The sequence below is a fragment of the Podarcis bocagei genome (assembly GCF_964188305.1).
Source record: "Podarcis bocagei genome assembly, chromosome: 1".
NCBI classification, from domain to species: domain Eukaryota; kingdom Metazoa; phylum Chordata; class Lepidosauria; order Squamata; family Lacertidae; genus Podarcis; species Podarcis bocagei.
The window spans coordinates 95,951,601-95,978,437 of record NC_138125.1 but is presented as its reverse complement, the minus strand read 5'-3'; the positions used below and the strand labels follow the sequence as shown (position 1 = coordinate 95,978,437).

General features: G+C 40.9%; 1 protein-coding gene across 15 annotated transcripts in view; it reads right to left on the bottom strand.

Annotated features, from left to right (window-relative positions):
• KALRN (kalirin RhoGEF kinase) overlaps positions 1 to 26,837 on the bottom strand; it is a 501,553-nt gene that overhangs the window by 95,041 nt on the left and 379,675 nt on the right. For all 15 annotated transcript variants that reach the window (XM_081188021.1, XM_081188031.1, XM_081188017.1 and 12 more), the window contains 2 exons: positions 25,375 to 25,517; positions 24,245 to 24,347 (listed from right to left, as the gene is read on the bottom strand). In XM_081188021.1, coding sequence (XP_081044147.1) covers positions 24,245 to 24,347; positions 25,375 to 25,517 — 246 coding nt within the window. The remainder of the gene's footprint in view (positions 1 to 24,244; positions 24,348 to 25,374; positions 25,518 to 26,837) is intronic.

Genomic DNA, 26,837 nt, shown 5'->3' with positions numbered 1-26,837 from the left:
CGCAGAACTTTTTACTGCTGCACCATGGAAGTCTCCAGCAATTACCTTCTTCACTCAGTTTCTGTTGGTGAAGCAGAAAGTCTGCAGCAGCCCCTCAGTCACCCTCCCAAGGAACTTCGGGTTGTTCCCTAGCAGCCTAACCCTGGGTGAATCATTACCTTGCAGTATAATGTTTTGCTGCCAGACAAATAGGTATGTAAGTTTCCATGGCACATTTTTGTGAATGCAAAGCAGAAACACTAACAAGGCTTTTATCATTTGCTGGATAGCAGAAAGAAGAGGTACGGTAGGTAAAAAAAATCTTTCCTCCTTTTTTTTTGTAAACAAGCACACAAATTTCTTACAAAAGAAAGAAAAAAAGAGCAGGGTCAGGCAATTCAATTCAATGTCCAACGAAATATGACAATAATGGTGGTGTGTTCATCAAACATTTGCCACATTATGCTTGGGTTAGTAATCTTAAAATGTGGTCTGGATTTAGAATAAAACACTCTTTGCCCTGCTGAATAGTTCAGTTTTGCATGGGGCTTCACTGTGATAAACCTCTGTTCCTATTCATCTGTATATAAAATGAGTTATTGGATTAGGTTTTCCCCCACTGGCAGCCCAGTTCACTATGATAGCTGTAAATATCCCACCCCACCAAGGTGAAAAATACATTGAAATAAAAACCTTATTTGTTTGATACTGCTAAGATAATAAGCATTGTTGAACATACTTGGCAGCATCACCTTAAGAAACCAAATATAAGTTCTGAATGCATAAAATAAAATCCTGATGGATGGGTTCAAATTATTCCCTGGTGTTTTCTTCTTCTAAATGTTGAAAACACAGAACAGATGTTTTATATGACAATGGTTTTAATCTTAATTGGAAGGGATTATTCAAACTATGTATAAACCAGATGGCTCTTGAAGTCACACTCCCTTTTGCCCCTTTCTAGAGAGGCTTCTTTCAATCTTTGCCATTTTTTTTAGGTTGCTCTCCATTTAAGAATCTTACTGTTGCTTTTTTCATTTTTATTGACTGTCTTCAGGCACAGTTACTGTAAATTCAACATTCAGCTTTGACTCAAGGGAAGATTGGAATAAATTTAACTTAATGGTTCACTGGACTGATCCTACAGAGAAGACTTGAGCTGGCTTCACTGACAAACATATGCAGGGACAGGGGAAAAATACAGAGGGATTTAGCAACACCAGAGATTTTTTATTTTTTATTGGGGGGGGAGCAATACTGGAATTTTGAGGGCAAACAGTTGCACCCCCCCATTTAAATGGAATCTCACAGGTGTTGCGTTGCAGAAAAGTAATCTAAATAATTTCAGGTTAAGGATACACCTGTTAATGTTCACTGTTTAGAAGGTGTTGAATGCAGACACCTCATTCTATGTGTGGACTTATTCTTAATGAAACTCATGATTTAAAACATTTCAAAAAATCCTATAATAATGGAAGAATGGAAGAAGCATTCTGGGCTAGGGATTTTGAGCAACGCGTTTTTCCTGTTCACCTCTACTCTGTTCACTGAAAGTACAGTATGTGCACACCAGGGGCACAATGCCACACTTCATTTGTTTTCGTGACTCTTCTTCCTGATCTGTTCCATTTGTGGCTGAGTAACCATTACCCCATTCTCCTCTCCCACCTTAGTTGATTTGGAATGGGGAAAGCTTCATAGAAAAGGCAAGCTAATGAATAGGCAAAGTTGTGGACAGCATGAATCCCCGTCAATATACTCTAATTTTATTAATTTGGTGTGTAAATTGGAAAAAAATAATTAGTGGCTGGGGCAACCCAGTCAGATAGGCAGGATATTACTACTACTACTACTACTACTACTACTACTACTACTACTATAGTCGCCAGGGCAAGGAGGGGGAGAACCCTACCAGTATTTTTCTGCACCCCCAAATCCAAAGCAGTATGCCAGCAGTCCTATCCTAATAATGGTCTTGAATAATAGTGATTCACAATGGCGCGTTCAAATTGCGCACAGCAAAACTAGCACATAATTACTTCATTATTCTAGGCAAAGGATGTGGAACTTGTGACCACCACAATCTTCAATCATCCCAATCATCCATGCTAGTTGGGGCTGATATGAGCTGGAGCCAAAGACATCTGGAGGGCCACAGGTTCCCTAGCCTGTTCTCAGCTATCACTTCTAAAATGTTCATTTGAAATAAACTGGTTTCCCTCTCTATACTTCAGCACTATTCACATTGCAGTCCTATGCATGTCTGTTCAGAAGTAAGTCACATTGAGTTCAGCTCGAAAGCAAGTATGTATAGGACTATAACCTCAATTTCTATAAATGCTAAGCACATTAAGTGGAAGTACATCCCACTGATTTTACTGGAAGTTATTTCTAGGTAATACACTAGGGGATGAGTTATAATGCCTTTATCAAAGAAAGCATGGTGGAAAGTCACTACAGGAAGAAAAGGGTCAGCAAAGGATGTGAATAGATTCCCAGATCCTTGACAAATCAAGGATCAACCAGGACCCCCCAAATTTCTATACAATGACCATCAGCTTTTATATGCAAATGAAGGTTTTTTATCTTTGACAAAATAAAGGTCTCTTTCTCAAAGATAGACAACACCTGTGAAATTTGAACAACCAACTATTTTGCTAACACACCCCATGATTTCGCTTTCCCTGACTACACAGTGTGTGTGTGTCACCATTGCCTTTCTTGGATTTCTTCAGAAATCCAAAAATTCACACCACTATTTTTAAATGTATTCATATTATCAATGCAATAGACTTAACTGTCTTAATAACTTTTTGTTAGCAATAGCAGATACATTTTAAATGTATGTACTAGGTATAACTGTGTAGTACTAGAGAGTGATAGTTACTGTCATGGGAGGTTTATAGGACACACTAGCCACATACTTTAATCTCTCTCTCCAACAAGAACAGCAAGAGGTAACTCCTGAGGCTACCCAGTTACTGCTAAGTATAGTGCCATCTAGTGACTAAACTAAAAAAGGTAAAGGTAAAGGACTCCTGACAGTTAAGTCCAGTTGCAAATGACTCTGGGGTTGCCACGCTCATCTCGCTTTACTGTCTGAGGGAACCAACGTCTGTCCGCAGACATTTTTTCCGGGTCATGTGGCCAGCATGACTAAGCCGCTTCTGGCGAAACCAGAGCAGCACACGGAAATGCCGTTTCCCTTCTCGCCAGAGCAGTACCTATTTATCTACTTGCACTTTGATGTGCTTTTGAACTGCTAGGTTGGCAGGAGCTGAGACTGAACACCAGGAGCTCACCCCATCGCAGGGATTCAAACTGCCGACCTTCTGACTGGCAAGCCCTAGGCTCAGTGGTTTACACCACATTGCCACCCGCATTGTGCAGTGACTAAACCACACAATGACAATATCCACACAGTATTACATATGAAAAAACAGTCACCACTTGCTAAGCTAGTAGATAATTACCACCTACCTTATGGCTGACCATTTCCTGATATTTGGTAAATCATCAATAGCAGTATGATACCATTCTAGTTACTGACCAAGGAGAGTCCTGGTTGGTACTGCTTCCACTTGGTGTTGACCCATTAATAGTAATGCCATCTGACACTTGCTGTCTTAATTTAGCTCTCAGGCTAAATTAATTTCAGTACCTTTCAACACTTCTCTTTCCAAATCTTATATCCATTCAAGAGGCATACCTTTTCCCATCTCATGTATACTGTATTATAGTAATCTCTCATTTCTACTCATGCAGTTTACCTACTACATTATAACATGTAGTATTTAAAGCTATTATTATATACTAATATGACCAAGCTACTTTTCCATTATTTGTGCAAATTATGCAAAAAAACCACCCCACATCAACTCCTTGTACCTTCAGAGACAACTTTTCACTCATTATTAAATCTATGTAAGTTGACTACTGTATTAGATAAAAATATAAAACACAAAACAAATAATATGAAGAAAAAAATCATTCTTATCAAGTTGCAGTTCTGATGGAATTATTATGACCCTGCTGCAATGACCATCTGCTAACATCTGCTATAAGCTTGCATTGGCTACAGAAATTAAAAGCTTTTGCTCACATGCAAAGAGGGTAAAAATAAAGCAGAAGGAAAATTCACTGCAGACTGCATATATTAATATCACTAACTTCAAAAGAGAAGATAAATAATTTTGCAGAAGATTTCCCCCATCAAAGTCTTCTATGAACTACTTTTTTATCTCAGTACAGTGATCCAAGCCACAATGGAGAGAAACAAAACTGATCACCAAGACATAATCATAGCAGTGCACCAAAAATGTGAAACCCACTGTACCTTGCCCTCCTGCTGTTGAACAGGTGTGTTCTGAACAAACTAACACTTGTCTTATCAACTTGACGTCATTGTTACTGGGTTGACAAGATGTTTCCATGACAAATTTGAAAGCTGATCTGATGATGCCTCAAGACTACCTCTCTTTTCCAACATTTTCATGGGTAACACCCACGTATTAGGTTGGATGAATGCATAGCTGAAATTTAACTTATGTCTTCATGTGCTTGGGAAAAGTAAAACAAAGCTATTTGTTGAGCTCTTCCCACAGCTTTCTGTTCTGGTTCTACTGTGACCACACCTTTATGACCCATAACACAGTGTAGTTTCAAAAGCTGTTGGCTATATCTGCATTAACAAAGGAAATCAGTAACACAGGAAACGACAAACCTTGTAAGCACACAATTCTATTAATACCTTGAAGTACGGTATATCCCTCCACTTCTACCCACACACAAACACACTGATGGCTATGAATTATCATCTCTAGCAGACAGAGCTCATAATAACTAGCAGATGTCTAAACTTTGCATGATTGGGAGGAGATTTCACATGGATTATGGAATGACACAGCTTTCCATACGTATCAGGGTGTTTCAAGGTAAAGTAATTTATGTTCTATAGTCATGGATGATAAGTTGCAGTGGAACAGCAGGAATCTGAGTAGCTTTCATATTCCATCCCATCACAGTTGCAATCGTCTAACAAAAGAATGCTAGAAGCAGGGCTCCGGGTTTGGAGGAAATTCCCATAGCACTTGTAGTTCTTTTAACACATTACTGGTCTGCAGGTGGGGTAGAAAAGTTATCCCAGTTGACAATGCATATACTGTACATCCCTTCTTTTCTTATTTCTGTGTGTGAACAGATGCTAAAGACAATTGTTAGCTTGATGCCATAAGGTAACCTTTCAAGGTTAAGGAAATGGGACTGAGCCTGTAGACACCACTAAGTAGAACAGTACAGTCATGCCTCAGGTTAAAGTTGCTTCAGGTTGAGCGCTTTCAGGTTGTGCTCTGCGGTGACCCGGAAGTAACAGAACGCGTTACTTCCAGGTTTCACCGCTCGCGCATGCGCAGATGGTCAAAATGATGTCACATGCATGCGCGGAAACGGCGAATCGTGACCCGCAGATGCGGGTTGCGTTTGCTTCAGGGTGTGAACGGGGCTCCGGAACGGATCCCATTCGTATCCAGAGGTACCACTGTATAGTACACACTGGAGTGTCTGGCAATGATAGGACTCTTGCCATGCGAGGGCTCCTCATTCTGGAATCGATCAGTGCAAGCCTTGTTCAAAAATTCCACATTGATCTTTGAAGCCCTGCCCTCTGAAATATTTTTACTGGGGGTGCGGCAGGCTCCAGGAAGTTGAGGCCAAGGGCAAGAAGCTGGGAAGGGACAGGAAGAATGAAACTTGATCCCATATATAGTAAAAGAGCTCTGCATTTTAGTACAGTGGTACCTTGGTTCTCAAACTTTATCTGTTCCAGAAGTCCGTTCCAAAACTAAAATGTTCCAAAACCAAGGCGCACTTTCCCAGAGAAAGTAATTCAAAATGGATTAACCCGTTCCAGACTTTTAAAAGCAACCCATAAAACAGCAATTTAACATGAATTTTACTAGACCATCTTTACGAGACCATTGATCCATAAAATGAAAGCAATAAACAATGTGCTGCAGTCACACAATCAATCAATCAGTAGCTGAACTGGGTTCCACACAGTCACAAAAACAAAACAAAAAAGAGCCGCAAAAACAAAAACGCAAAATAAAAAGCAAAAACAGGCAGACGTCAGTGTAACACTCAAAACGGAAGTGTGGCACTCAAAACGGAAGCGTGGCACTCAAAAATGAGCACGTTTGGCTTCCGAAAAAGTTCGCAAACTGGAACACTTACTTCCGGGTTTGCAGTGTTTGGGTTCCAAGTTGTTTGAGTACCAAGGCATTTGAGAACCAAGGTACCACTGTATGTCTATTTAGAATATTCTTCTAAACTTCTACACAGTGCTGTTGTCAAGCATTCAGCTGCATACAACTAATTCAATTATTATTCTTTGAATTTCTAAGACTAAAAACAAAACACTCAGTCACAAAATATAAACGAGTGATTAGGCCAGCAAAATAATTCAGGAACAACCAAACTCTTTCCTCCTCAAAATAAACAGCAGTAACTTTACTTTACTAGCAACCAACGATAGAAGGTAAGACTTGGCAACTTCTATTATTAGTAAATACATGTTATTTTTTATTCTGATGATGAAAGTCAATACAAATCATTTGTTGTATGGCTGGGTAGGTCAAGTGGAACCAGATTTCCAACAGGTAGCATCAGCACATACATATCCTTAATGCTCTGCATCTTGTTTCCAGCACATCATACTTTTAATAAATCATGTGTCCCCCCCTTCTATACATGTTGCTTCTAATTTGGTAACAGGAAGTTGATTTAATATATATATAAGGCAGATGCAACTTTGGCAGCTTTGTATAACACCTTAATAGATATACTTTCTCAGTTGTCTATTATGGTTCATTGATGAGGAAGCAATATCTCTGCTTGAGGAGATTTCACCCCTCCCATACACAAGAATCTCCTGATCATCTCCTGATGGTGGTCTGCTGACTCTCCACAGAGAAGAGGAGGCGTGTCCTGCCTATCTACTTATTCTGCCCAGCAACATATCTGTGTGTGTGAGAGAGAGTCAGTCAGTCAGTGTATCGGAGAGAGTGAGAGTGTTAGAGATCCTAGAGATAAGATTGCTGCTAAGAGCAGCTGCAGACTCTCAGTGTAGCATTGATTTATGCTTAGAATATTCAGCTCTGTATATAGCTTTGTATCATAGTTGTAGTTACAGAATAAAAGGAAGATTTTCTACAGAGCTGCTCTCCGAGTGGTTTATACTCTGCAAGACTCTGCAAAACTCTGCTGCGCAACGACTGTATTATTGAGACAGTGAATCCGGTGCTCTCAGCTCTAAGCTGTGAGTCCACAGCACTGTCACCTGCTCCTGTGGGAAAAGGAGGTCTCTGGCGGTGCTACCCAGCTCGCCTAGCCCAGTCGGGGTTGAGGTGCAAGAGTCCAGTTGGTGCACTGGCTCTAGGGCGATGCTGACACTGCTGACCCCATGACCAGTGCAGATTTCTTCTGATGGTCACTAAATAATACACCTCTCTTTTAATCACCATATGCACATTATTGTCTCCAAATAATTATACAGCACCAGAACTAAGGATAGCATCAATAATCAAACCTGTATTGAAGTGTGTTCAATTCCTTGGAGTGACTTCTAGAACTCTGGAACTATTTGAACAACTTGTATGTATGTCTGGTCTCTCCACACTCTTCTCACAACTTGCAGTATAGTCATAAAACAAAATGATGGATAGTGACCCAACTTTAAGGAAGAGTTTTGTCTGCATCTCCTTATCTTGACAAACACACTTCTGTGTCAAAATCATCATGAAGAGCAAACCTCAGCAGAGAATGTCCCCTGCTTCACAAAGCAAAATTCCCTGAACAATATGTCCAAGAGAACAACTCTGAATCAAGGAGAGATTTGTTAGTTTAATTATGTTCAAAATGAGCATAATTAAGAAATCTTTTACACACTGCATTGCTTTCCACTGTACACATATAAGCACATTTTATATAAAAATATATAAACACACAAACACATGTACACGCACACACACACACACACACACACAGCTATTATAGTGGGTTTGTACATCAACACCTCCAGACTCAGCATGTAGCAACATCGCTAACACAGCAAATACATCTACTGCACACATTTTTATTTGATTACCACCATTTTTGGAAATTTTCTCTGTGCTTCTCTGTGGTGTCTATTCTAGTCCAGAATTTTCAAAGTTCATTAATCTGTGGGTAATCTCTTTGAACAACAATGAATAATTTAGCACTTCAATCACTTCAGCTCTTATGAGCCAGAAACACTTTGTAAGGCAGTGCCCATATTGTCTGGAAGCTGTTATTTTATGTTCTGGCAGTCGTCATAGTAACTCATGGGGGAGTATGTGAAAAAGCCCATATTATATAGAAGAATGATAAGCATAAAAGTAAAATTTGAGAATGGATTCCATTCCAGGATCTACTATCTGTCCAAGCTGTATTCTTTAAAGCTTAGGACAGTGAATATCATGTGCTCGCTTAGGGGGTGGTGATAGCCTAGTTACATATTATTCACCCTCTGATCGGCTCCCTTTAATAATCTGCCATGAAATAAATGGCCCGTTCATAAGACACTGGAAAACAAGCTAAAAAGCCCTGTGCCACATCTAGGAAAGAATGGAAGAACTTGCCTTTATAGGTCAAATTTCAGAATTCTGTTTCCACAGAACGCAGAATACAGGATTGTGACCTCCCCTTTTTCCCCAATGGAAGGTTGGGTAGGCTTTTTTTTAAGAGGGTGCTTCGGATAGGAAATAATCTTCCTTAGACTCAAAGAGTTTGGATTATTATGCGCTAGTACTTTACCAATGCTCTGGTTGTATCAAATGATGTTGGTGTGTGGAAGAGGAAAAAGCTTGTATATTTTATATATTACAAAAAATGTCTTCCCCATTGTATACTGTTTGATAAGCGTCTCCAGTGGTCCACTATGCTGAATAAATTCCTCAAATCTCTCCCCGCCCCATGGGGAAATATTATTTGTAATATGTAAAATATACATGCTTTTTCTCTATATCTATCATGTTTACTTGTCAAGTAATATTAGGGTTGCTAGTTTTAAGGGCAGACCTTTTAATTGTTGAGGCTATTTTGATTGTAATACATCACTGTAATGGATCATAAAACCTATCATATTTAAGTATTTCCATAGTACTAGAGGAATGATAGCATATATGTCTACTCAGGAATAAGCTCCACTGAGTTCAATAAGATTTTCTTGAAGGTAGGTGTATATATGCTTACAGACTAGTGCTACCTAGTGAGCTCATTAACAGAGATAAGGATTGAACTAGATACTTCCTAGTACTTTCATTTTAGTACCATAACCACTATGCTATACTTGCTCTTACTGAGGCACAAGTAACAATGAAACGATCACATCCGTTATTTCTAAAACGATCATAACAAGAACATGCATCTTACAGACAGGAGGGAAACAAAAAGCCAAAGTCATGAGAATATTGTCCATCTCCCTGGGATCTGAAGGCAGAATCCTGGATGCACTGCCACTTCTTGCCATATGAGTTATTATTAGATTCTGTGTGGCCTGAAAGAGACCCTTTTGATATGAAAACCTCCTCGGAGTCACAGTGTCTCTGAAGCATACAAAGCAGTGAACGTATCTGACCTGAAGCAAGTGCTAATGAATCCTACCAAACCTATACGAATGTTCAATTAGAATGTACAATTAGAACGGCTTGTTAGCCTAGTTGCCTCTCCTTTCTTCTCCCTTTCCCTAGCTCCACACCTCGCAGCCTACCCTAAGAGATCACTGAGTCACTCTTCAATGAAATAATCTTTAATTATAAAGCTAGACCCACAGCTTGTTTTCTCACCCATCTAGAAACCTTGTAAATGCTTCAAACAGTAGAGAGGTTCCAAAACCCAAACCCCAGAAGGAATCACTGAGTAAAACCTTTGTTAAAAATTGGTTCAATGCATGATCTGAGCCATTCTTCTCATCAGCCAAGCTTTCACACAAAGTTGCATGGCCTGCGATAATATTCTTGGGATAACCTTGAATCTTCAAATAAACAATAGCTTCTCTTTAGCGTCTTAAGAGAGATTTGCGGAAATGTTTAATAACGGTATCTGTTACTGTTACAGTAGCTGTTACAGAATTATAAAATTGTTTGATAAAAGATTAAGGCAACAGTGTGTCACTACAAAGTTAATATTGTTAGCACTTTGATCAAATTTGTAGTGTAGAGCATGCAAATAATATATATTGTAAATTACCTTTCCTGGTGTTTTCACCTGTCACTTTCTATCAATAATATCCCTGTTTTAGCAGATGTAAATGATTTGCCAGAGTAACTCATTCCTTAACCGGGGAATATATGCCTGAAGTTATTTATTAAGTGCCCTGCTTGCCTTAAGGACTTTATAAGCAAGTGTCAAAATGAAGAAAATGAAAGAGGAAAGTAAGTTAAATATATATTTCCAAAACAATATTTTATTTTTGTGTAACAGCCTTATATAAGCAGTGGCCAAATCCTAAATATTATTTAACGGGCTAGAGGTAAGGCAGGGTATGTTCAGACAGCACTTTACTCTGTTTCCCCAATGTTTCCTTACCTGATAATTTTCAATATTTCACACAATATAAAAGCCCCTTCTGTAAATCTAGTGGACTCTAGTGGAAGTTTAATGCTAACATTTCCATGTTAATGGCTTCCAGAAAAAAAATCAGCTGGCTAACCAATTAACCTGGAAAATTGTGAGATAAGATTTGGGATGGTGTTCCAGCATAAAATTTCGTAGGGGGAGCATGGGGGAACAGAAGCTCACACGGACATAAAAGGTGGGGGATGGAAACATGTTGGATAATGTGAGCTGTTGTGTCACACCACACCTTCTGCAATGAATGGAATTTAGTGTCATGTGGAGGTGCTGAATGTTAGAAACTGGGACAGAAGCACTAGCATTATAACCAGGAAAACTAACACAATAATCCTCATGTCTGAATGCACCCACAGGCTCTATGCATGAATGAGTGAGCAATAAAAAAAAACAAACTACAGTGTCAGCGTGGAGCTGTTGAGGGGGAAAGGGTACACACACTAGCTTCTAGTAAATAGGAATCTTGTTCATGTGCATGCACTACTGTTATCAGGGTTTGGCTTGTAAAATGCCAGTGTAAATATGAACCTCACCCAAAACAGGCATATGCACATAGCTAGTTCGAAATGGACAGAGCTAGCTGGGAATCAACATTAGCTATGTTTCCCCCTACTCTCAAACCATTAGATAATTGTCATTGATATCAGTACAATGTACTCATTTCCAGGTCAACAATGTTTAGGGACAGTATGAAAGACATATATTAAATGGGCACTTAAAACAACAAGAGTGTTGAAAATAAAAAAGTACAAAAAAATAAAAAAGAAGCCTTTAACTGCATGATCATACACTGTTCCTCCTTTAGTTAACTTTCCACAAGTGCTCCCATTTATGAAAGACATGCTGGACTGCAAATAACCCCAACAGGGCAGTTTGCTCAGCAGCAGAGAGGGAATGTCTGCAACATTTCACCACACCCATTATCCCCTTTTATGGGTGGTCTGAGGAAGCACTTCCTTGATACTCTCTTTGACAGCAAATATGTATATTAAAAAGGAATCTGTGGACTGGAGCTGCTTATTCTAGAGAAATGGATAATTATTTTTTAGGTCCTCGCTTAAACACTTAGGTAGCCTCTAATAAGCTGACAAAACACAACATCACAGTATTTACACATTCCATTTCAACTTTACACCTACTTAAAATGCTTGCAAGTTTATTCTGCCACAAGTCTATTCTGATCTTTTCAAGTTCTTCACCCATTTGCTAGAAATCTTGACTGAATGGTAACTATGTTAGTGACCATGTCCCTATAACATGGAGCTGTTTTTCAGCATTTACACAAATGATTGTCCACCATATTTACACAAATACCAGTCCCACTCTACAAATTCTTACAACACATTTACATCCTAAATTGTTAATTCAAGTAGCAAAATGAAATCTGGCTTCTTCAAAACGGGAGAACTCTCCTTCTCCTAATTAGAAATTGAATTGGAACACTGTTTGTACCTTTACAGACTTGGGTTTGAATAGTTCATTTTACTAGCTGATCATGATTATACTATTATTATCCCCTTGACCTAATGTGATGTAAGAGGAAAGGGAGGGGTTCAGGTCATACTCACTCTCTTCTTGATCTGTTTTGGTTGCCTCAAACTCATCCACTTTAACATTCTGCTCCTTTGCTGGCTGCAGCCTCTTTGCGGTTGAAGGCAAAACTGAAAATGTTTCTCTCTGTCTCTCTCTCTCTTTTCCCCTCCCCTTGCCTGTCTGACTTTCCAGTGAAGCTTTATAGGTTTGCAACATGGTTTATTTCCTGCAATTTAGCACCACACAGTCATTCTGAACAGAGACTTTGTACCACCTCTGCAACTTGCATGGGCTGCCAACTTTTATGTCAGTAACTGGGCTTCCCTTATGCTTTGGAAGATTCAGCCATTCTGCCTACAGCGAGATCACATGTACATCAGAAGCATCTTGTGATTTACAGACATTGCATAAGCAATTAGCTCGAATAGCAAATAGTTCACTAACATGAGGTTTAGCTGAAAGCTATGGTGTTTGCACTACAAAGACATCTTATGAAGGTATTGATTGTAAAATGATTTTTTCACACTGCCTAAACTACAAGGCAGTGATGGGCTGACAATCTGATTAGCTGGCTAAGGACATTCAACTCCTCTATTTCAATATTATGCTTTTTAAAAAGCTGTTTGGCTGTCTTCAGTCTCTTCTATGGTTGTGTTTAAATGCAATGCTAAACTGTAGCTTAAGGTTACAAGAATGAAGGTGTATATCAATTGTGTGGTTGAGAAGCAGCAAATCATAAATAAGAGCTTTGCTCAGAATGAACCAGATGCCTATAAGAGTTGCATCTTTCAGTGATTACAGTGTGATGCTCTTACATAAAACAGTGTTTCTAAGGGTGCTTTGTCAAACTACAGTCCCAAATTCAAAACAGAAATTCAGATTTCGCTGTCTCTATATTAAGGGTTAGATATTCTTAAAACACACTGTTTATCCCCTAATTCAACATTAAGTATGAAAGTTGTTTTTGCTTTTTAAAACTGACCTGGTTATAATAAATTGTGGGTGTGTTGAGAAGTTTGGGAAGAATGTCCTCTGGCAACCTTTCAAACATCTCTTTTGGATAATGTGGAAGAGCACTAATAATGCACACCATATGATTTGTACTAGTCAAACATAAATGTCTTATTAATTTGATTAAAGCCATGGATAATCACAGGGTTATAAGTAACCTGAAGATCTTTCAGCAGCTCCTGCATCTTGAAAAGATAGGATTCCTTTACCATTTACATACACACCACACATTAATCTTGCCTATAAATTAACACAAAATATCAAACGTGCGCAAAAACTAAACCAAGTGTGAATATGGTGTACTGTATCCCACAATTTCTGAAATGTATTCTCCTGTAAAAGGCACACATACATTCCAAGATTGTCAGCCAATATGACTAGGCTATTTTCATGCTCTACAAAAACCCTTCCAAAGTTCATGTAGGTTTGTACATTAAATATAACTTCACAATGGGAGCTATGTTCAAAGCCTGGTCTAATTTAGTGACCAGGGACAGGTGATAGTGGATTATTTGCAACCCAACACAAGTGTCTGGCAGAAGAGGGTGCCATGACAATGGTAACAAGAAGACCGTGTCACAACATTAAGGAGCAAACAGAATGAATCCTTTCTTGAAAATCAATTCAGAGGTGTTGGGGGCACAGGGGCTGGCAAATCCATGTGTCAGGGCTGCCTCAGGTCTCAGCTCACAAAAGACCAACGCCAAGTTCTTCTTATATACAAGGATGTTTATTGCAGTTCATTATCGGTTCCACAACCGAGGCGCGCAGCCCCGCGTCTCTTCCTTAGACATTAGAAGTCCCCTCTGAATCGGTCCCTCCCCTACACCAGTTTAATAAGCTAACGCTGCTCCACCTTTTTCTCTCTTTCCTTTTCCGCAGGGTCTTTCTGCCCGCCGGGGTTCCTCCCCTCCTGCTTTCTCCTGAAGCGGAGTCTCCAGACTGCTCCTGCCCCCTCCTGCGGGCTTTGGGACCTGGCTCCTCCTCCTCCGGGCTCCCTGTTCTTCCGCGCGCCTCCTCATTTGAACTTGGCGCGCGCGCCCAACCTCTGACCTTCCTTTTGACAGTTATGCTACTCCCCTCACTGCCTTCCTCCCCTTCCGGGAGAACGGCTTGCTCTGATCCTTCCCCTTTCTCTGTCGCCGGAGCTGCTCCCTCTGACGCACTGGAATCTCCCCCTCCCTCGCTGCGCTCTGGTGGGGAGGCTGGCCCTGATTCCCAGCTGCCGCTTTGGGGTCCCCTGCTGGCCCCCCGCTCCTGACACTTTCCCCCTGGGGCTCCCCTTGCCCTTACCACAGGCGCCCCCTTCTGGGAATCCTCTGATTCGCTGGAGAGACTCATGGAATCCCCTGCGTCATTGCTATCCTCTTCCTCACTATCCTGGGATTCCTCTCCATCGCTCTCCATTTCCTGCCTTCCCTGTGCCTCTGTCCCTGTACCCCTGACATCATGCAATCTCTTACATTATAACTAACTCTTTGTACCAAGCCTTCCTAAAAAGTCTTACAAATTTTGTCGAAGTCTGAATGCAAGCAGCTGCTCAGCCATAGGCTTCTTCATTTCAGGCATCCACAACATTCATTCATTCATTCATTCATTCATTCATTCATTCTACTGCTCATCATCCAAAGATCACAGGGCAGTTTGCAATATAAAAACACAGGTTTTTGGTCATTATAGGGCCAATAACGTGCCCAATGAATGAGATGGGGCCAGCAGTGCAACTCCACTCCTAGTAGACTAGTTGCTAATCATATCTTGAATTCCCAGTGTCAGATACAGACTCTAAAAACTGATCAATGGTTGGACAGAGTATATGAGCATTGCTAAGGCTGGAAGGTGGAACAGAAGGTAAGTAACATTTAAATATCCAATTCAGCTTCCCCATATCTCGTCCATCTGTTCTTCACTGCCATAGCACCTTTAGCCCCTAGCCCTGCTTCTGCTGAGTGAACTTCTCCATCACCTGGCCTCTCCCTTACTCTATTGATTCTGCATGGCACTGTCAGCATGCAGCCTACTGCAGGGTAGCCTCTTGCTGTCACTCTTGACCTTATGATGACATTGTACTGGATGAAAGATAGTAATAGCAGAAGAAGAGGACTCAGCATGCTTCCTTCTTCCCTCCCCACCTCCACAACTATCGGGCATAGCTCAGATATTTTAAAGGATAGAAAGGGGGAGGGGAGGAAAAAGAAAAGCCTGCTTGTGATTCACATATGCAGTGCTCCCTGGGTGCAGATGCAAAAGGCCATAGAAGCACAAATTATTGCTATTTGAAAACGCCTACCTGTCCCCTTCAGTGCAGAACCCCAAAGGTGGTGACAGAAAAATGAATATTTCTCAAAGTCTTGAGTGTGGGAAGCAAACATGAAATCTTTGTGCTCTTGATTCATTTGTGTATGTGTCTTTCCACCCAGGCAACCGCTTTGTCGATCGACCCCTTTATGCATCACAGTCAATTCAAGAGCCTGCCAGGGATGGGGGTGGGGAATCACATGGACAGCTTTACGTGGGTGACCCAGAAAGGGAGGGGGGAGTCATAATTGTTGCATTATGGGAATTGCTGGTTAAACTCTGCTCAGAAGCAGATGGGGTAATCAAAATTTACACTGCAAGCACATGCTTTGGACGGTTTGCTTTTATAAATGATGAACAATCTATAGCAATGGCAGAGTTCTTTCTTGCTCACCGCCTTCCCAACTATAAGCCAATAAGTTCCTGCTGCTAAAACTTAATAGTTTAAGGCTCTGAAGTATATCTAAGCCATTTTCTTATGGATCATTACTCTATGTGTTCTCATGAACTAAATGGAAAGAGACCACCCTACTTCAATTTTCACAATGTGCATCTCATGTTAGAATTCACAATCTCATCCAGGTTTACTGAAAAGTAAGCCTCATTTAGTTTGATAGGGTGACTTTCAAATAGGTGTACAGAGGACACTTAAAGTGCAATGCACCTTTTTTCTGGAAAGCAAGAGGAAGTATTTCTGTTCTGACTTTAGTATGCAACAAACACACAGGACAGTAGCCTACCAACTGCATGACTAGGGGAAAACTTATTTACTCTAAGCCAAACAACCAGGAGCTTTAAATTTTTTTAAAAAACAAGTTATTTTTATCAAAGAAAATACTATCACTTTCAGTTGCTCTAAAACTACACAAAGAGAGAGAAAAGCAAGGAGGAAACAAACAGGAAGAAAGGAAAGAACTCTGGTGATTTGGAATTGAGTTGCCAACCTGTGGCTTACAGATACCCACTAATCAGTCAAAACCAAAATATCAGGATGCTTCACGAAACTGAGGAATACTTGATTCATTTCAACAAGTGATGCTGAACCAGATCATAGTTATATCTTGGGGGCGGGGGAAGATTCCAAACTACTCAAACAGATTTACCCCCATATTGCTAAATAACTTCTAAATGATCAGTTATAATAATAATAATAATAATAATAATAATAATAATAATAATAATAATAATTTATTATTTGTACCCCGCCCATCTGGCTGGGCCTCCCCAGCCACTCTGGGCGGCTTCCACAGAAACCAAAAAACACTAAAATATCATACATTAAAAGCTTCCCTGAATAGGGCCGCCTTAAGATGTTTTCTGAATGTCAGGTAGTTGTCCATCACCTTGACATCCGATGGGAGGGCATTCCACAGGGCGGGCGCCACCACCGAAAAGGCCCTCTGCCTGGTTCCCTGTAGCTTCGCTTCTCGCAATGAGGGAACCGCCAGAAGGCCCTCGGCGCTGGACCTCAGTGTCCGGGCAGAACGATGGGGGTGGAGACGCTCCTTCAGGTATATTGGGCCGAAGCCGTTTAGGGCTTTAAAGGTCAACACCAACACTTTGAATTGTGCTCGGAAACGTACTGGGAGCCAATGTAGGTCTTTCAAGACCGGTGTTATGTGGTCTCGGCGGCCGCCCCCAGTCACCAGTCTAGCTGCCGCATTCTGGATTAGCTGTAGTTTCCGAGTCACCTTCAAAGGTAGCCCCACGTAGAGCGCATTGCAGTAGTCCAAGCGGGAGATAACTAGAGCATGCACCACTCTGGCCAGACAGTCAGCGGGCAGGTAGGGTCTCAGCCTGCGTACCAGGTGGAGTTGGTAGACAGCTGCCCTGGATACAGAATTGACCTGTGCCTCCATGGACAGCTGTGAGTCCAAAATGACTCCCAGGCTACGCACCTGGTCCTTCAGGGGCACAGTTACCCCATTCAGGACCAGGGAGTCCTCCACACCTGCCCGCCTCCTGTCCCCCAAAAACAGTACTTCTGTCTTGTCAGGATTCAACTTCAATCCATTAGCCGCCAGTTATATTGTTCTACACATAAAATGGGATGTTACTGTCACTGAAAATTCCCCCTCAATAAAGTTTTAAGTATTTGTAAGTATTTGTAATCTCAATTTTTGTCCCTTAGGCAAGGGGTGGGTGGGAACCCTATTACAATATTTCCTACAGTCCACAGTCCCCAAAATCTCAATGAGTTACTAAGCAGAATCATTCATTTTATATCTCAAGTAATTCGGAACAGCTTTGTGCACATGGACACTAAGGCAGTGCTACTTGAAGTGGTAGTCTGTAGACAGGAGCCATTGGCTGCCAATGCCTGGTGACTTCACCACAGCCCAGGTTGGGTGTGACGCTTCAGAGACCGAACATGGTACAAGTCCCTAGCACATTGGGGGTGGGTGATTGCCGCTCCACCACATCAGATACCTGCACTGGGCACCATGCTGCAGCGGGCACCACAATAATGCCGTAGAACAAAGTGTGAGAGATGGGAGGTCAGCCTCAACAAGCTTTGTAGCCAAGATGGGTTGACAAAAGAGCAAGAGAAAGATACCTGCATGCTTGGTGAATCTTGAGGAATATAGAAACACAAAAAATTGGGGGTGGGGGGTTGAGAAACAGATGGAGCACTTCTCCCCGCCCCACACGCAAAAGGTTTTGAATATAACTGCACAAGCATGCAGTATATGTCAATCTTGCTATGCTCTTTGGCTGTCTCATAATCTGTATGGGTCAGGTACAGATAGGTAGCCGTGTTGGTCTGCCATAGTCAAAATAAAAAAAATTCCTTCCAGTAGCACCTTAAAGACCAACTAAGTTAGTTCTTGGTATGAGCTTTCGTGTGCATGCAGGTATCTGAAGAAGTGTGCATGCACACGAAAGCTCATACCAAGAACTAACTTAGTTGGTCTTTAAGGTGCTACTGGAAGGAATTTTTTTATTTTGTATGGGTCAGGGTTTGCGTGGCAGGCTTTCAAAAACCATCACACAGGCTCTTGACAGAAGGAGGACAACAAAAGCAAGAAGCAGAAGGAGAAACTGAGTGGAGAAAAGAAGAAATCCAAAGGATGACAGCGAGGAGGGGGCAATAAGGAGAAAGCAGGAGGTAGGAGATAGTGAAAGACAATTTATGACAGAGTGAGTGAGAGAAGGCAACAGAGGAGTTGGGTGAGAGCAGAGGCAGCAAAGAGGAGTAAGGAGAAGGTAGGATGAAAAGGACCAAGAACAAGAGATGGTGAAGGTGGGGCTGGGGGCAGAGGAGAACAGAGTGATCAAGTGAGAGAGAATGGACAGGAGCAGAGGTGGAAGGAGGGGAAATGGCAGCATAAACAGTGGAACACAAAGGGGAGAAAGGAGAGAAGTATAAAATGAAAGACACAGTAGGGATTGCAGAAGAGGAAGTTAGAAACAGGGTGACAGGTAGGGGAAGGGAAGGGAGAATCATGAGTGAGGTGTTGTATAGGGCACTAAGCTTTTTAATCCAAGCAACATTTTGCTGTGGGTTCTCATTATGGCATTCCTCCCACCCTGGCTGGGTCTCTTGTGCTGTAACTGAGTTAATCTGCAGAACCAATCTGGTGATCTTGCTGCCCTACCTTAGCAGGGGAAATAGCTCTGTGGGAAGAAACAGACACCATTCTCTCTATTTCCTGCCCTTTGTCTACCTTTCCATTTCCATGATGAATTGTTTATTTCTTCCACAGCAATTCCATGTAGGCAGTTACCTATTTCAGAGTCCTACCTAAGACAGAACAACTCTTTAAAATAATAATAATAATCCCAGCAGTACTGGAAATAATCCAGGAAAGAAAGCAATAACGTATGTGTCACCATTGATTACATACGCACACAAATTCAGGCATTGAAGTCTCGAGAAGAGACGTCAGTGACACCACCCACAAAATGCTGTGCGTAGATAACCATCTGCCACCATGAGCGATGCAAATGCATTGGAAGTGCAGGGCATCAGATTTTCAACAAACAAATGAATAAATAACATGAATTTTCACTGTTTATTTTTCATTATTTTTCGTTGTGAGTCATGCACCCTAACCTTTTGAAATTACTAATTAATAACAACTGGATGTCTCACATTAGTACCTGTGTGGTGAGCATTTATTGGGGTAGGTCAATGAAGAGTTCTCAGAACTTGATTGCTTTAACCTCTTACTTGGATTTTGGTGGGAAACTGCTGTTTCTGCCAGAGAATTGCGTTTTAGTCCAGTCTTTGTTTCTCTATTGCTAGGGAGGGGTGGGGAGGGTGTGCATTCAGAATCTCAACCTGCGCCTGCTCTTATAATTCCCACTTACTGAATTGGCTCCACTTCCATATGTGTGTTGTGGGGGGGAGATTTGAGGATACATGTTGCAGGAATGTACACCTGCTCTACGGTGGCATTCTCTTTACTATCTGATAGATAAGACTTGATTCCTGTATACAGTGCTTGTTTCTAGAAAAACAGGTGCCAGTACTCACCATGAAGCTGTTACAGTAAGTGCCACATTTTTTAACAAAAAAGAGAGGTGTACCGGTACCGTGTACCCTTGAGTAACCCCTGAAAAAAAGCACTGCCTTTATATAAAACACTAACCACATTGCGTTTTGTTCTGTTGTTGTTTGATTCTTACACTTGAAACAGTTATGACCGCTAGAATAAAAAGAGTTTTCTATTTGGGGAGAGGGAGCTACATCAATAGAGCATAAAGACTCTTGGCAGCATATTTGATAGCAGCACATTTGAAGGTAAAAAGGGCATTGTCTATTCCTCTGCAGATAATCCATATGGGAAAGTTATCATAAGTGGATTCTGAGTTGTATTGTCAAAGGGAGACTTCATGCTCACCAAAGAAACATTTAACTTTAAAAAATAGTTAAATGCCACTGGAGCTGCCAACGCTTCCTCCTCCATGTTCCAGCAGCCAATCAGGATCCACAATGATGCAAGCCAAACAGGACACAACACAGAGCTGCTTGCCCACCCTCACGCTACAGCTCCCCAGTGTCATCGCAGGAAGACACATGCGCAAAAATAATACAAGCCAGACTAGAACTCTAAAAGGCAAAGTGACAATCATATTCTGCCCCCTCCCCATCATGGAGAAAATTTGAAATAAGTTACCAAAATACAAGTCAAACAGAAGGGAGTCTCCATACCATACATTACAATATGAAAATATAACATAAGCATGGACTTCAGATGAGAGCCCCAGGGTCCCTGGCTCCTGACTGTGGTAGATGGGACTTGATGAATTTTAGCAGTTGCATAACTAAGGCACAAAGTAAGTAAGTAAGTAAGTAAGTAAGTAAGTAAGTAAGTAAGTAAGTAAGTAAGCAAGCAAGCTGCATACTGAGTCAAGCAAAATGAACACAGGCAGTAGAAGAGCAGGCAAATGGAAGGCAAGAGACAGGTAAATTCTGCCACCATATCAACCCAATGTGTCTAACTGTTCAGACACTATTTCTGATGGCATTAATACAGCCTGGATAATTTTTTCTTATTGTTCACAGCCTACAGGAATACACACACACACACACACACACACACACACACACACACATATATATATACAGTCGTACGTTCGCTTACATATCCCTCCGGTGACGTAAACTTCGGGATACGTAAGCAGCAAACTCGGAAGTATATTTCCGGGTTTTTGCCACATGCGTGTGCGCAGAAGCAGTCTCTCCAGTTGCGAAAACCTCAGGATCTGGCCAGACCTCTGGAACAGATCCCGTCCGCAACTGGAGGTACCACTGTATATATATTTTCAGTGAGTGGTATATAAATTGGCTGAGTATGTTTTAGTATAAATGTGACCGGTTAGAAATCATTTTTTCCACCTGTAACTTGCAGCCTTTGGATGTTTCAAAAAACCTGCATCACTCCCTGAGAAAGCAATGTGTGACATATGCACATAATAGGAAACCACTGAATGATTGGCCTTTGCTTCAGTTTTGCAGGGATGGGAACAGCTGGAGAGGCACTGCAGATGTGTTGCCATGGGAAATTTGCCTTAAATTCTCAGAAAATGCATAATCTTCTTTGAGGATGGGGATGTTGGTGGCCAGAGTAGTCAATAAGTGAGTAGATCTGCTGCCAGCTGCTAGGGTTTGCAATAGTCAGGATAAGGTGTACAGTCTAAATTCTGCCACAGTTTCCAAATTTTGAAATGAAAAAAAGAAAAAGATCCTTCAGACAAAATATTGCAGACTTCAAAATGTATTGCCAACAGACTTGGTTCCTTGCTTTAAGGTCACTAATATTGTGAGCAAGATTATTGTGGTTTCTCAAGGGCTTTGATTATGTGCTTAATTGTATTATGTCATTCTTTACAAAAAAAATTGAAATTCAGAGATTCAGACTGCCAAGAAAGTTAAGCAAGTGTACAACCATGATAACAAACTAGAGCTTGATCTCTAATCGCTTAAGCAAACCACATACAAAATTGGTCCTAAGAAAACAAAACAAAAGGAAGAAGCATGGCTAACTTTTGTGCTGCTTCTGAACAATGTGTTTGGAACAGTGCATTTGCCCAGCCCTACTGACCTTTTAGACATCTGTGAAGGATCATATGACTGCCACTTTATTGGAAGGAAATTAAACCAATAACACCGGAATATGCCTTTAATGCAAACATAATTTGTATATCTTAGGACTCCTATAAAAGTTATTCATTTAAGATTTACTCCTGTTTCACAGGTTTGCTCTGCCAACAATGCTGCTTATGATATTTACCCTGCTTCTGGAAAGGACATATGTTCGATCATGGAACAGACTCCCTCAGGTGGTTGTGGACGCTCCTTCATTGGAGGTTTCTAAGCAGAGGTTGGATGGCCATCAATGGTTTAGTTCAGATTCCTGCATTGCAGGGTTTTGGACTAGATGACCCTTCCAACTCTACACTTCTATAATTCTATGGCATGTGCCATAACATTGTCCCAAATGTACCACAGACAATACGTTTCAGGCAGTTTAGGAAATTTTTTATACCTTTTCTGCTTTTGTACCTGAACCAAACAGTGTTATTTCAAGACTCAATAGCAATAATCAAACTACAGCTTAGTAATTGCTTCTGCATGATTCTAGATTCAGGTAGGTAGCCGGGTTGGTCTGACGCGGTCGAAATGAAATAAAAAAATTGTCCAGTAGCAACTTAGAGACCAACTAAGTTTGTTCTGGGTATAAGCTTTCGTGTGCATGCAAACTTCTTCAGATACACTGAATCAGAAGTCTGCATTCTGAATTGTGTGCCTTGGGACTCTATCTATCTATCGATCTATTGATCTATCTATCTATCTATCTGTCACCGCTGAAAGATCAGGAAACAATACCAAGCAGATGCATTTCTGTTCCCAATCAAATTAATATGGCAACTGAATATCCAGATCTGAACAATGCATTCAATGAAAACAGAATCCAATCATCTTCAAGCATTCCACTATGTCAAAGAGAGAAAAGATAGAGACTATTCAACCCCACAAAATGACTCCTTACCAGGTTTTGCACCTTGGACACCACACTAAAGTATTGTGCTGTTCTTGCTGAAGTGCGTTTGAGTTCCTGGACATGGCAGCCCTCTTCATATGTGGTTTATCAATTCCTGACAGGGCCTCTTCTAACACCACCAATTTCCAGGGTCCAACAAGCTCACATTCCCCATCTGTCTATGCCTCCAAGCAATTGTGCTGTACAATCTGAAATGTGTGCCTTAAAATTTTGAGGAAGCAAGCAGAGCCTCCCTCAATCCAGATCCTGATGGCCACCAGAATATTGAAAGAGTTTCTGGGCTACAAATCACACACTAATCTACTTACAACCTTAAAAACATTCCTTCCCCAAGTGACTACTTAGGTTGCTTATGCTGTCAGGCTGGCCCTGCTAATCAGCCCTTGCCTCCTTGCCCATCCTTCCTCCTCCACCTGCTATTACAGAGCAGGAGTAACACATGGACATTACTTGGAAAGGAAAGTCTTTTCCATGTTATGGTGCCACAGATTTGAGTGCAACTCAGCTCTTTTACATTTGCATCACATAAATTCTTGGTGATAACTACTTAAGGATGACGTTCAATTCACAATGCCAATGTGCCAAGAAAGAAAGAAAAAATAATCCTGGATTCAGTTTATGGAGTGAATCCAACCTGGTTGCTTTACTTTTCCAGGATGCTCCCACTCACAAAGAATGAGTTGTATTCAATTGTGTCCATTCAATGAGAGAAGGGCAATTTGATCCAACTGAAGCTTCTATGAGTAGAAAGGCAGAAACATTGAATCATAGAATCTTTGAGTTGGAAAGAACCCAAAGGTCATCTATTCCAACCCCCTGCAATGCAGGAATCTCAGCTAAAGCATCCATGACAGATGGCCATCCAACCTCTGCTTAAAAACCCCCAAGGAAGGAGAATCCACAACCTCCTGAGGGAGACTGTACAACCTCCTGAGGGAGAAGGTAATATTTTCTGTGCCCCTCAAATCTGCTCCAGAGGATGTTTTTGAATAGAATGGAAAGCGGCACAAGGGAAATTTGCAAAAATCATCTCCTGTCCCTTTCCACTCATGGAAACCTCCACAGGATCAAAGAGACTTCTGTCAGCTGAGAGACAAAGTTGGACATGACCTGATATGAACTCTATGCAGCAATGGCACGTAAACGGACAGTTTAAGCAGTTCCAGAAAGATAGAACACTTAATTTTTATCTCTGACTACAGTTTAATACAGTACTTCGGACTCTTCTACAGCAGTGCTATATTTTCAAGAACAAATCCTACCTTGTCACTGTCCACTGTATTTTGAGAAGTTCTGGATGCAATTGAAATTGTGTCTGGCTGACTGCTCCCATCTCCTTGGCTGTCGGCATCTTCTCCTCCCTCTCTGCGGGGAAAGAACCAGAAAATTTCGTCAATGGATTTGAAAACTGCTCTGCTAGTGTGTGAAAAGTCAGTTGCTCAGCCGATCACATTTGTGTTACAACTCAATCTGTAATTTAGAATGATGTCACCTCTACCATGAAGCTAGCACATAATAACCATGTTTGCTCTTGGAAATTGACTATCCTGGGCTTATATGGTGACAGCAATGTTTCTTAAAATAGCTCTGTAATGAGAGTGGCCTGCCCATAGCCCATTCTGCTTGGATTTCTCACATAACCAAACCAAGCTATCTAGATTATAGCCTTGCTGTTTTGGAAAACGGACGCCAATTGCCAAGGGTCATTTCTCAGTCCTTGCATTTTTAGTAGTTTGAATTAAGAAAGCATAACAATCTTTAAGGAAAAACGTACAAAACATTAATGTACTTATACCCTTCCCCTCCATTTTATATATTTCCTCCATTTTACAAGAGTTTGGAGTATTTCCTACCTTTCCATTCAAATGTTCTCTCTGTAAGTCATACTATTGTGATTTTTTTTGGTATGTAGCAGGGGGCAGGTTGTATGCCTGAGTCCCTTCTAATTCCTGAATCCAACAAAGATTCAATTGCTGGAATAGCCAGGCAAGTTTCTTGGTAATGGCTGGCTAAGTATGGGTTGCTAAGGTAACAAAGGAAGTGGCTCCAAGCTAGAGGTAAAATGGTTCAGTGGGGGGGGGGGCTCCCACATATAACTGTTAGTTAGAAAGACCAGAGTTGAGGAGTGTGAACTAGAAGCAAGGAACCAGCTGGGCAGCTGAGAGACAGAGCCATGCCTGATTTCTGCTGGATCCAAGGTTATGGCTATGGGAGAAACTGATCCCTGTAGACAAAGTTTATTGTGCTGTTGATATTCACTAAAACAGCTATTTATACAATTTCTCCCTCACTGACAAATCTTCACAAAGCCATTGCATAGCAAACCAATTACCTTAAGCAGAGCATCAAGTGATTAAAAATCATGACTATTCCAAGGAATTACTAAGATTACCTCTTACTGTTGTTTCTTTGCTTTGCTGGGGTTTTGGGGAGCTGTATTGGCTCTTTCAAGGCTCCCTTTAAGTGTATCATCCTTTCCTGAATCACTTCCCGAATATTTTTTATCCACTCTTGTTTTGTTTCAATATTGGATGCCTAAAGAATTCAACAGAGAAAGCAGAAGTATGGCTTCATGTTCTAGTGCTTTGTTTCAGTTTCTTCCATTCCTTTGTTCTTCATTAGAGAACAATCTGCCTGGGTAAATCATAAGTAGTTCAAGTGTCAAAAGCACCTGACCAGCTGCTTTAGCAAAAACCAGATAAATGTGTGTAGTACATGAAATACAATACGCCTGACAGAGGGGGAAATAGGATGTTGTTCCATAACTAGGATTTCTGTATGCTACAAGGTCCTTGTTAAAACAAAATCAATCAGCAAAAATGACCAGCTTGTTCAGGTGGTGAAAAAATCGTTAGAGTCAAAACAACCCAGAGAGACTGGGGAGTAGTTAAGGGAGGGGGGGATACTATAAAGGAACTTTCAGTGAACTTGATTCTCTTCTGTTATAAGCAATGAATAGCAAATACATTCCTTACGTCACACCATGTCAACACCACAGACCATTTCCCCCTTCTCCCCTCTCTCCCCCCACAACTGCATGATGTCTATAACAATAGTGTCTCATACTGAACATAAACCAACTATGAAAAAGACTCTATGAATTGAAAATGGAGACGCTATATGTCCTCTTCCTTGTTTATGTGCTTGTTTTTTAACATAAGAAAATCTTTAATAAAAACTTTTTTTAAAAAAAACAACCTGCAGACTACTTCAGTCTCATGAATCTGATAATTTGTACCTGATCTGCATTCAATTGGACCACATGGATTTTTCCTAGCAATGCTTGGGCATGATTTAATTTCCTATCAACCTTCTAGACCTTACTTTTTTTTAAAAAAAATTAACTTGCTAGGTTCCTTGTTTTAGTTAGGAAAGTATGTTGTCTATCAAGGACAAGGGCCATCATTCTCTTTCAAGCCTTTGAAAGGTGTGTTGTTAGATTTGTAAATCAAATGAACTTTCAGGTTACAAGTACCCAGGAAATCCTTAGAGAGGCAGATCAATATTGCAAGATGGTCCTAAGTCTGTAGCCTTAAGGAATGTGACTAGAGAGTGTGTGGAATTTGTGTGTAAGCCTTCATGATTAATTTGTTGTTGTTTTTTGCTCCATTTGTGGGTTGAGTTTGTTTTTCTATAACCTTTCCACGTAAAACCCTTTTCTTAAGAAATTATTGTATCACTTTAGTACACTTTTATCTACGCTTCATTAAAACCTTGTTATCTCTGATTATTCACCATGCATGTCTTAAGCCAAGTTCTATGTGGGTGGCACTGTGGGTTAAACCACAGAGCCTAGGGCTTGCAGATCAGAAGGTCGGCAGTTCGAATCCCTTCAACGGGGTGAGCGCCCGTTGC